Source organism: Pieris rapae, chromosome 6 (genome assembly GCF_905147795.1).
Source record: "Pieris rapae chromosome 6, ilPieRapa1.1, whole genome shotgun sequence".
NCBI lineage: Eukaryota > Metazoa > Arthropoda > Insecta > Lepidoptera > Pieridae > Pieris > Pieris rapae.
The window spans coordinates 9,615,011-9,628,149 of record NC_059514.1 but is presented as its reverse complement, the minus strand read 5'-3'; the positions used below and the strand labels follow the sequence as shown (position 1 = coordinate 9,628,149).

The 13,139-nt window shown below is 32.6% G+C and overlaps 1 protein-coding gene across 6 annotated transcripts in view; it reads left to right on the top strand.

The window, feature by feature from the left end:
• The window catches only part of LOC110992931 (disheveled-associated activator of morphogenesis 1), a 93,777-nt gene that overhangs the window by 47,066 nt on the left and 33,572 nt on the right, over nucleotides 1–13,139 (top strand). For all 6 annotated transcript variants that reach the window (XM_045628519.1, XM_045628518.1, XM_045628516.1 and 3 more), the window contains one exon: nucleotides 9,121–9,279. In XM_045628519.1, the coding sequence (XP_045484475.1) occupies nucleotides 9,232–9,279 (48 nt within the window). In that variant the 5' untranslated portion in view covers nucleotides 9,121–9,231. The remainder of the gene's footprint in view (nucleotides 1–9,120; nucleotides 9,280–13,139) is intronic.

Sequence of the window (13,139 nt, the reverse complement as noted above, 5' to 3'; positions counted from 1 at the left end):
GACATAACCTATGTTTATTTAACGGTTAAAACAAACAAACAAACACTTCACTTTCGTACTATTCGGTATTATCGAATTAATACACTATTAACGTTGTTTACAATAACTATATTTTGACAAGTGTGACTGACAAAGGGGCGCGAAGGTCAGACTTATTTGTCTATTGTAAGGTCATTTGGGATCCATGTTTACATTCAATTACGACCATTCATGAACTTCGACGTGTCAAGGATTTTTATTGTATAGCAAATACCACATACATAGATTGAATTACCCTTTGTTAATTTGTTTATCGTTTGATATTAGTTATATATCGCTGTTGTGTGGCCGTGCCTTATTGCAGCTCTAAGCTGACCATTTTATTGGTAGAGGTTTTGATTTCACTACGGAGTTTGCATACCACGTAATTAATAAATAAATAAAAATAAAAAGTTTCTTTATTTGACCCAAAACAAATACCACATTACACATATTACAACATTCATTGTGGTCAACCTTACAAATAATATACATCTATGAGCACTAGCGTTTAAACTAGGCCTAGCCTGTACCTTAAACGCTAGTTTTTTCCAATGTTATCAAGAAATTGGCCAAACTGTTTGCCATTCGACGTTTATTTTTGTTCATCATATTTGATTTTCGTATTCTTTAAAACAGATCGTACCTGTCTTGAAACGCCCTAACCGATACATCAACTACCTACCTACAAACCACTCTATTTTCAGCTGGTATTAGTGCATTAGGAATTTTGAGACTTATAATTGCCACAATATGGTCAGACCATCGGGTAGGCGACCCCAACTTCTCTTGCCATCACTCCTCCCTACCATTAACATATTCCATAAGCGTATATTAAATGAGCTATATTGAAATTGGTATAACGCTGTGGTTAAAAGCTGGCTTTTTTAGTTTTATAAGCGTGGCGATATTACCATCGGAATCACGCCCCGAGAATAAGCCAGACGTAGGCATTGCATACATTCGTTACATAGCAATTAACATTTCATTATTTCGCTTATCTATTGTATGCGCATGGTATAGAGTATAAATAAAATCTTCTAGTATTTAGAGCACCTCGAGACCCAGGACCGTACATATCGCAATTAGCAATGTGTGTGTATATATTTGTTTTTAATTGTAATACCGCTGCCGGATATATAACCTCTTTGCTGTGCGTTCGGCTCGCGCTGTCCAGCGTCAACAGACTCCTATTCTTCGGTTACTCTGGCTGCTTAATGGGTTTCTCGACTCTTCACCGGAGAGCGATTTATTTGGTAAGCGTATGGGGGATAGTATACTGTGATTTGAGGGTTTACTTGAAGGGGATTAGAGGATAGCATTAACTGGCAATTTTGTTACTAAATAATTGTATTTTATGCGGTTTGTATACATATTATATTAATATTATATATATCATTTTATATTTATATATTTTAATACGTTTTTAGTCTGAGTTTGGACACGTTTGGGCTGTAAATAAATAAATACCTGTATATTCTTTTTTTAAATGGGACTTAATCACTTTTGAGAGCTGCTAATATGTTTGTAATAGTCTTAATGTAACGGTTCTGTTAAGGTCGAAGATACTTGAAATATGAAGAAGGCTTCATGTACCATTGTTTAAACTTTTCCTCACCGAAACAAGCGAAGGCTGTGTTTATTGTTAGTATTCTGTGCGTTCACGGGTCAAATAGTTGGCGATGGCCATTGAAATGTGTGCCAGGTAGTGAAATTGAATGTTTGTTCTAGGTTTATTGTGCCCTTGGGGAATGTAAATATTAATGATGCTATGGAAATTTTTAAGTACCTACGGTACATTTAAATACTTAAAACATTCCCCGAATCTAAATTTGGGGAATGTTTTTTGTATTAGTAGATATTAAATCCTAAAAAACATAATTTGTAACGGTTTTAAACTTGAGAATGGACTACTTGACGGAATTTGCTACAGGCCCCGCGTTGTCTTAATCTGGCACTGGTAGTACCGTCTAATAAGTCCTTTACCATGTAAGAATTTATTAAGTAAATCAAAGTTGCATCTCGGCGTATTCTAAGCCCACAACACTCTTAGAATGTCCATGAAACTATTATTTTACGATGTTCATGTAATCGCTCCGCATTTACCAACAATACTTATAAAGGAGAAAATCTCGGACATCTAAAACCATATTCAAATTTCATGATTGATTTAAATTGATAACTATCAACGCTTACACAATATAGAAATCATATTTGCATAAAAATGGCAAATATTTTAGACATTTAAAGCTTAGCGAATCGTAAAGAAAATTGCGTGTCTAATAAAAATAGCGATTATAATTTGCATATTGGCCAAAACTTGTTACTGTTTTATTTATTAGCTCTAATCGGTATTAGGAAATCTAGTTTAACCTAGATTTAATTACAATTTGAATTGAATTCAAATTAATTTGTGCTATTGAAAGGTTATTGTGTAATTTATTGTCTTCAAATGTTTAATTTTAAATAGACTAATAATTATCTACTGGTATGAATATAAAGCCTTTTTTATCGAGGAAGGCAATACAATATTATGCTATAATCGATGAACAATTCTGCTAAAATGGAGAAACTATTCCTTTTTAGCTACCATTGCGTGTGCTACCTAAAAGGCAAGTTACGCAAATTTTTTTATATATAATTTTATGTAATCTAACAGCTTATACTTATACATATTATAATACAAAATACTAAGACAATACAGAAAGCCACAACAGATAACATAGATAAACAATTTATGTATAAAAAACAGATAAAATGTAAGTGCATTAATAGATAAAGATACATAAAAAAAAACAACAAAATAATAAAACTAAACTGAAATTTGACATTGAAAAACAACAAATAATACTTAGAATTTAAAACTACTACTTAAAACAAAATCAGAGTCTTCCCGCTTCTTCAAATACTTCTTTAGATCTCTGTTTTTCTCTTTTTGAGGTGGAAAAGATCAATCAATATTTTTGTACTTAATTCATTAAATATTTTCGTACTACTAAATAAGACATTTTTGTGTACATTGTTGTTCGCACACCAATACGCCGTAGTTATTTGTAACAATACCTTTCATCTTGGTTCAATTAACTCGATGATCGGGGTCATCGTCTCATTATGTAAGTGTCAGATCCGGCTTCTTTGTCTATACTTTTACTGATTACGCGTACGTGACTTGGCGTGATGGATTATGTTGGACATCTAATAGCATTATATCATTTAGCCTTCTATTCGGACATGCCTCTGATTATTTGTAGGACAGGCTGTATTTTCATAAGGCATTGCCACCCATCTAAACGACTTTGATAAAGGATCCTAATTCGTTATCGATCTCTTCAAGTGCCACATTATTGGTGTTAATATAATAGTAATAAAAGCCTTTACACTAACCAAATATTGTTTTTTTTAATTTATAGCACAATCATCCAGTTGGTCTTGTCGTCTTCCCACATAGCCTCATCGTCTTCCTTACTCTTTATTTGACAGCCTTCTTTTCCTTCTCCCATCCTCTTTGATAGCATTCAGTTGGTGGGGTAATATTCAACCTTAATTATTTTTTTGTTTCTAGAAGTTCTACTTTCAGCGTTGTTTTTTAAGATCTTATCATATGTCAATATTTCTGAATATCTTTATATCTAATATTTGGCTAACATAAAGTTATTCAGTTCAAGTGAAGCATTATTTGGACTGGAATTCGCAAATCCAGGGTATAAAATCAAAAACTATTCCTAGAATATAAAGTATTTGTGATTTAATTAATTAATCTAAATAATATTATTAAAATGATATCAGATGTTCAAAGCGGGATTATTTCAGCTTTTCATTAGTATTCATTTCAACGAAAGCATTTTCCTCTATGAACGAGACGGGTACATAAATCGTTATATGTAGAACTACCAAGTCCGTGTTTGTACATGAATTATGCATTACCAATCCTGCACAGCCAATTTATCGTTTGCCTCAAACCTACCGGATTCTTGTAGTTTTTCTTTTGCGCTAGATTTTCAATAAAAACTAGGTTTGATATCTCTTACCTAGTTGTCTACTTTATTGGTTAGTTAAACAATAAATGCTTCTCAGACAAGGGTAAAAAGCCTTAAAGGTTTTGTTTGAAGCATTGTATCGGTTCGTTATTTAAAAGATTTCTTTTTATTGCTTGGATCCAAAAATAAATTGTTAATCAATTTCAGTGATTGGAGATATGTTTCAGGGGAGTTTGTGTAATGCTGTTAAGTAATTGGTATATTTGAATAAAGTTAATTATATAAGTGGTTACAGTTTTAACTTAATTAGTCCCAAAATACGTATCTATCATTTGTTATTCCTGAGTTAAAATCTATGAAATGCCAGTTTTACTTCTTTTGCTAAGAGTAATCTTTGTGAATTGTAAAAAGAAGCAAAGATTAGTTTAACATTTTTCATTGCTATAGTATTTTAATTTCCAACGATATTGAGTGCAGGTCGTCCTTATAAGCCTGGAACTGGGACTGTGGGTAACATGCCCTTTTTTTTTTTTTTTTTTATACCCTTTGGCAAATTTGCGAGTAGGTAAACGTTGTCGGTTCTTGAATAACTCAAATTCAATTTATGCGCATAAGCAAAGGAATGTTTGACGTGTTTGGTAATAATGCTTATATAATATAGAAAATTACTGTTAAAGTATCGAATCACTGACCTGTCACTGTTGCTGATAAATTACATTTGGCAGATAATCACGTTCTGAATGACGATGTCAAAGATGTCAAGGAGGCAATCACTGGGGTGTAATTAAATTTTACTTCAATTATGGCTTACATAGTTTGCATTATATGCGGTTTAAATGGTTTATTTATGTTGTATAGTGTGAGAGACTTATATAAGTTCAAATGCTAGTTTTCTAGTAACTGAAATTTTTGTTTATATACGTTTGGATAGAAAGTTTTAAAAACTGTTTAATTATGACAATCGGAGCGATAACATTGTTACCATAAAGAAGGCATACAAACATTTACTTTATTGAGACCAAGAATTTTATTAATTATATAGTAAAAAATTAATAAGTGTTTTTGAAAGATATAAAATGTAGTAATTGGGTTCGAATATACCTCCCTGTGGAAAGCCTTATATTAATATCTATACATTCCAAAAGCTATCTGCATAATCACGGTCGTTCACTTTCACTGCACCTCATGGCTATACGTGATGGCCATGGCAATCGCAACCTCATGACATACTATAACATACGTTCGAAAGTTAGTGTTCCGTGATTAAGCATTATTAAAACTTCCGTTCTCGAAAAAGTTACGGATCTGTATGAAAACTTCGATATGGTAACGTGTGAGGTTCTCAAGGTGAGAAATATGGTAGGTATATATGTTAAAATTCATGTATAGCGTACGCACTGGAAACTATATGACATTACAGTAAAATTATAAGTTATACATGTATAACATATAACCAAAAGTACCTACAGCATAAAAAAAATATATTACAATTCGTTACTAACTGCAAAACAGTCTTTTGTTTTTTTTGGACGAAGAACATATATCGATATCTCTCGTACTATTAAATTTATTAAATTCTGCCCAGTTTATATTCGCCTTAAAAACAATTGTTTTGCCCACATCTGTGCATTACGCATTACATATTTATTAAAAATACTTCATAAACAAATTAGGATATTATTATTTGTAAATGAAATGAATTTTTCAAACCTTTCTACAAATCTGTAATTTTATTCGTGAATTAACAAACTGAGCTGTGCTAAGAATTTATACATTGTCATGGTAATGACCTCATGACACAATGCACCTTTTGGTCACGGCCAACGAAAGCCAAAGTACATTGTCAGATATTGTTCTCTATACTTTCGCTGTACAGGAAAAATAGTTTCATCAAAACCTTTACATTGTCGAGTATTCAGATTCATAGGTTTTAAATGCTATATATTTAAAGATACAAGATATCAATTGTATCTGTTAAGCATACATGTTACAACATAAAAAAAGTTAAACTAGTAAGGAAAAAATGAAAAAGAAGTAAAGATCTAAAATTTAATAGAAAATTAAACCTTATTAAGATCGTAACGAAGTTGCGGTAAGTAGGAAGATTGTCTAAATCTAAACGTAGGGAATTAGAAGGAATGGTTGCCTGGAAGAGGTCCCTTGATAAAGTCGGCAATTGCCCACTTTTCATTTAATTATGTGAATTATATTATTAATATAGCGATTGTCTTTTGAGAAAAATAGACAACATTATTTTATTGAATTTGATATGCGGCAGTCGTTTTTTAGCGAATGAGAGATTTAATTTATACGTTATATATGTAAATAGTTATCAATATTTATATTTCAAATATAATTATTGATAACTATTAATTATAAATGAAATCATACATAATTTAATGCCCAATTAATAATGATGTAAGCGAGCACAATAAAATACTAAGATCGCGATTTTGTAGCTTAAATAACAATGAGCTCTTAATTAACTATTCTAAGGGCCTGTTTCACAATGTATGGATAAAGTACCAAATAGCTATGCAACACATAAATTATTCGAAACAAAAGTTCCGAATAAGATACTTCGCGTTTCATGACGAATAGCGCTATCTGACAGTCGTGAAACACAAAAATACTGTTTATCCCATAAATAATAAATAGGTTATTTGGAACTTATCCGGACATTGTGAAACAGACCCTTAGTCTTACTTAATTAAAATCCTCTCACTTTGGTGTTATTTAAGTTCGATGATTTGTATCTCGCGTTAATCACAAGCGAACAAATCAATTATCCTAACACAAAGTACGTCTACCCACATTTGAGGTAAACAGGTGGAACTATTTCCTATCGGTTCCGATCTTGCAATAGTTAAATGTCGACTTAAAAGTTCAAGCTAACAATGGAGTTGCTCTTGTGAAATTGATTGCTGACGTATTACCTTTGGGCGGAATATATGAGTTTTGTAATATTAAATTCATTCTGGAGCAGAGATATGATGTATGATGATAAATATGGTGACACGAATGAATGATATATGTCGTAGTTAAGTGGAAATAAATATAGGATGATAATTAATGTGCCTGTGTGTGCTAATAAAAGATAGACTGGATTAATGGAAAGAGATGTATAGGATGATAGAAGATGGACAGAACTAGCGAGAAAAAAACATTATGCTTATACAAAAAGAAATTAAAAATAATTGAGACTTTTACCGCACATGGGCCTATACGAATATAAATACTGGAACACTAACAAAACTAACTAAAAACGATTAATATCGCTTTTTAAATTTTACATTCAAATGAAACATCCAATAGTTGCGTCACTGCAGAAAGTAGATCGAAAATATACCTGTTTTCGTCGATTATTAGCTAATCATTTCACTTTTAGCACAACGTGACATGCCACTTACACGTCATTTTAGTTTTTCAACTATACGGAGTTGAAGAGATATAAAAACGAAAATGTATAATACAATAATAAATTTTTGATATAGTAAGATAAATACATTTTGCAGTTCTTATAACTCTATCTTCATATTAATAATTAAATTGAGAATTAAAATTGTTATTTAATAAACATGTACTCTTTTCTAATTCTTAAAACTAAGTTATCACGTTGAACTTTACAGTCAAAACCGTTTACAGCGATTTCGTTTAGAATAGAGTTGCCCAAACTTTTTTGTGTCATAGACCCCTTGCCATGTTTTTCCGTGTTCGGTAGACCCCCTACTTACTTGTATTGATTTCCTGCAAATTTCTCACTGTAGTGAAGTTAAGTGTTAAAAACGAAAGTAAAAACACATGTTAATTTATACATTTATTAATTTAATTTAATTTTTTTTTTTGTTTTTACAAGTTCAAAATGTATTGCGACCACAGAGCGAATACCAACATCCTCCAACTTACACAATTTTATAAATATATATAATATTTTTTTTACTTCATTTATAAATAATGTATATGTTTTGATACTATAAGATAGTATGTCGTAAGTAAATAGGTACTATCATTATATGTGTTGAGATCCACAACCGTGGACCCCCAAATTTTTTTTTCGCTGATAGACCCCTTGCAGGTTGTCATTGACTCCTAGGGGTCGATATAGACTACTTTGGGAATCACTGGTTTAGAACAACATACCGGTTATATTGATTAGTTTAGGTTTATATATAAGATTCGATTTCGATCTGTTCATTTGATTATTAAAATGTCTAATGACAACAGAATGTCATTTCTTGGTGAACTTTTTTTACATTATTTAACCATCGCCAAACAAACGAGACGTTGACGAGTTGTTAACGAAGAAGACGTTGTTGATGATACAAATTGAAAGCTAAATTTAGATCAGGTTTTAATAGGTGTCAAAACAGGTCGTTAACATGCAAAGTGTATTTCGCGTTGGCGATTAAAATTTAACCTTGAGCTTTGTTCCGAGTTGCGTAATGGAACGGTATTTAGTTTTTAGTGAATATCTGTGATATTATTATTATATATTGAAATAATTATATTCAGCAGCATGTTGGCCTAGGGGCTTCAGCGTGCGACTCTCATCCCTGAGGTCGTAGGTTCGATCCCCGGGTACCAATGGACTTTCTTTCTATCTACGCATGTCTTAGGCCAAAAAGTCGACGCCGTGTGTCTGGCACTGGAGGTTGATCACCTACTTGCCTATTAGATTGAAAAATGATCATGAAACAGATTTAGAACCACACCTAAAGAGGTTTGCCACTGATTTATTTATTTTATTTCAATGCCTTTATTATCTATATCCTTTATATATAATAATTTAATCGTCTAATTCTACGTATAAAGTGTTTTATAGATGTATTTTAACGACCATTGGCAAACCTTTTTTTGTTATTAATTATAACTTTTGCAATATTTAATATCCATATTCCCAAGATCGGCGATCGTTCAGGGTTGAGAAAAATATCTATTGGCTTGGCTCTAAATAAAACGTGTAAAATACAACCTAATGCAAAAAAAAACTGGTTATAGAAGTCATACTTGGCGCTTTCGAAGCTTCCTTTTCGGAAGGTTCAGATAATCTACAAAACAGTCAGTTAAAAGGTTATGCCCCACAACTCCTGAATACACCTTCTTAAACGATTTCTTTCGCCAACAGGGTCTTCCATCTTGGTCTCGCGGTCTGGAGGCGGCGGAGGCAGCGCGCGCGCGGCTCGTGCGCTGGGCGTGCGGCGAGCCGACGCCAGACCCTGACCCGCCGCGGAAGAAGATGCCGCACGCCCTACGACGCAGGTGGCCTATGTGCCCCTGTCTACAGGTTAGTTGTATTAATATTAAAAAAAAACTTTGGAGATTGTATCAATGCGAGTACAGGGGGTCTTTTTTTTTTTTTTTTACTTGGGGAAATGCATTGCGCATACCCTTCCGCGGCGCGACTGCTTGGTGCAGAAGGATTATGTGGGACTCGCCATTGTGCATACCCACTAAAACTCCAAGGTGCCACCAACAATCGCCTTATGCGGGATGCGGTAACAGCAGAGCCTTATCCGCTTCCCGACACGCGATGCGGCGGTTGCATCCGCCTCTTCCCGCCCATTGTTGGTTTGTGAGGATGCTTGACACAGCAAGCATCTTTCACAGACCGGGCCATACGCATTTACAAATAGCTAGGGGAGATCGGGTCCAGTACTTGCAGGGATGGGTCATCATCCCTTCTTTTAAACGCATGGACCCCTGCTCCCCGCTTAGGCACTTTTTAGGCGGCGAGTACAGGGGGTCTAGTCAAGACAGATTAACAGTAGTGTATGTAGAAAGTCGAAAACTAAATTTGTATGAAAATGACAGCTAGTGTCGACAGTTCATACCAACTACAGCTGTCATTTTCATACAAATTTAGTTTCGACTTTCTACATATACTACTGTTAAGCCGTTTTGACTAGACCCCCGGGTTGTTCTACTTGTATATATGTCGCAGTAAAGTAGTTAGATCAAAATTTTATCAAGTCGCTAAAGTTCTGTCAGACAAGTGAGTGAACGAAACGTTTAACGAGTTTCCTAAACGTTCCTAGGCAACAAAACTAAACTAACTTTACCTAGCTCTCAGTCCTTCACGATCACATCGACCGAAAATGCTAGCGAATTGATTGAATATCGATCTTTAATTGACTGTCTAGAGATACAATTAACTCTCTGATTTAACTAGATTACTGCGACATATACAATCAAACAAAGTTATTTAACTTATATAAAGTCTTTGTCATCATTTTTCAATTCTCATATAACAGTTTAAATAACAAGTCCCAATTCACTTTTCATTGACATTTGAAAAAATGCAGAGACAATCTAAATTGTGAATTTTATGAGAACTATCGTAACTGATTAGTCTCATCAGAAACAGCAGGAACAACGTCAAAAATATTTTTAATGGTAAAGATCAATTGTTCCTTACGTATTGATATACCATTTAAGTAAATATGTAAATACTTACAAATACATATAAAATCTGTATGAAAATATAATATGAATAATTATATATATAAAAAGCTAGGTAAAATTTGCAGAATGAAGACCTCGATAAACGTATATACAGTATAGAAAATAAAAGACGATACGTATACTAAAATAGTGTAATGATAATGTATATGACCCAGGGACGCAAACACATGGTGTCGTTTTCTTTGATTTAAAGGGAAGTTTACTTTGTCTCGCAAGGAATCGAACTTGAGTCACATGCTTTAACAACTCAGCCAAGCGGCTATATTAGACTAGGATTCAGACTATAAAATTATCTAGCGGTGTTTGAAACGTCTAGAAAATAACCATACTTATATTGTTACACCAATTTTACGACTAATTTGAATACAATATTGCAAATGTATTTCGTATTCGCAACTGCAATAATTATTGTTGCATTTGGTCACAAATCTTGTACAAATTGCGTTATTCTACAGTTTCGTTAGACTAATAAAGTTGAATAAGTAGCGGTGTACTCAATGGGAGTTTTATTTATGTATTTAAATTATCACGCATTTTTCCCGAAGGCAGAGACAACAGATCTTCACTTGCTACGATCCTGACATTTCTCTCTGTCTGTCGCACTACACATTCACCATGCATGATAGTCGGTTATGAGTACCTTTAATACAAGCCTGTCTAATAGAACTTAAAAGTCTTCTCTAGTACCTCTTTTGGTACCAAAAATTGACGATTAAAATGATTAGAGAGTTTTTTTGCTTATTCTTCTTGCCAGCTCTTCGCCTTTGACTTGCGAACTGGTATTAAATGTAAATTTAGAATCAATTTAACAACTTTTTTGTTGACCTTTAATAAATGTTCTTGAATACCTATATGAGTAAAATGTGTTATTTTGAGTTTAAAATAAAATCAAAATTAGCAAGCTTACCATTTCATTTGTATTTAGGAGAAATTGAAGTTATATTTATGCATGAAATTCACATACTTATTATCCTTTCAAACTAAACTAAACATGATAGGGTCTAACAAAAAAACAAAAAATGGCGATTAAAAATAGTGGCGGAGAGTTTATTGCCAGTTATTATATGTTTAATTTAATATATTTCTTTGCGTTTATAAGTGTACATTGTGTTACTACCTATATAAATAAATGATTTTTGACATTGACTTTGATATGGGTATGCGTATGAATATAATAAATCGTTAAATACTGTCCCTGTAAAATATCATAATGTAGTAATCATTTTTATTACACTAATTTTTATTTGTATATTTCTTTTTTTTCAAATCACGATTTTAGCGGAAGATTTTCGTTTACAGTGTCGCCCTACAAACATTATATCTACTGTTAATTAAACCAATGATGAGGTGGCTAGAAGTGATGTTAGCTTGGAGGATCTGTTGAATCCTCTCAGCACTGAATTGTTACAAATAAATTATTTAAATAACAAGTAAATGCAGTTGCAGTTGTCCGGAACGTGTCGTATGTCTCGATGATCACGTTCGACCGAGGCCGGATATCGTGTGTCGGAGGTTCGATTCGCGTGACACTTTCACATGACATTAACTGTATTAGTTTCTGTATCAATGATTTATAGATATTTAGATAATGTATTGCTCAAAATAAAGTTTTAATCAAAATAATAATTTTTAATTTAAGTAGATACTATTTTTTAAAATCTTGTTTCTTATTGTAAAAGAGTGATGGAGAGTTTATTGCCAGCTTTTTTTGTCTGTTTGTTTGAAGAATGTCAGTATTCTATGTATTTAAAAAGTACCTTACTGGGCTTTATTTTAAATTTAGATACGGAATTAGCCGTTGCGTGTATAAATATTATGTTACCTATAATATGAATAAATAACATTTGTTCTTTTAAATTTGATTCGGTGGACTTCTTACATAATGGTTACCATTATAAATGCATAAAAGATAAATAATCTACATTTGATGCTTATAGATTAATAATAGTATTTTGTGCTGACAAATAAATATAATAAGTATGTATATATGAAGTGTTAACATGAAAACACTCATGCACAGACTACGGAGCTGACAATTTTTCAGTATAATTAGGAGGGGATTTGAAACTGGGGGACGTGAAAATGAAAGGTTGCAATTAGAAGCAGACTAACATTTAAAGGGCACTCAACATGTGTTGTAGTGAATCCATCAGACATATACATTTGTATGTTTGAGATTTTTTATTTATTTTACACTTTATTGATAGTCCACAGCTTTGATATAGTATTTACATTTAAAAGATAAAGAATACAACATATATGTCGCAGTAAAGTATTTAAATCTGAGAGATAATTGAATCTCTAGAGAGTTAATTAAAGATCGATTTTCAATAAACGTACACATAGATTAATTATCTTTAAGTACATTTATGTTTATTAAAAAAATTGATTTTCTCCAAGTATTCTTATAGAATAAAACAGTTTTAGTTTTTTAGAAATAGAAATTATAATTTGTAAAGTACGTACTCTATTCGAATGAGTTTTCGTGCTTCAAGTTATTCATTATAAGCAATATGGAGGAAAAAACTTCTTCCTCTGACCTGAAGGACCAGACCAGTTTAAGCACTGAGTTCAAGAAGGCTAAGGTCAAGACGTTGTGTATTTAGCCGAATAGCATTGTTAGCGCGTTTCAGCGTGTCATTGTGATTGGAGTCAATACAATACGATACGTTTCTATTACAA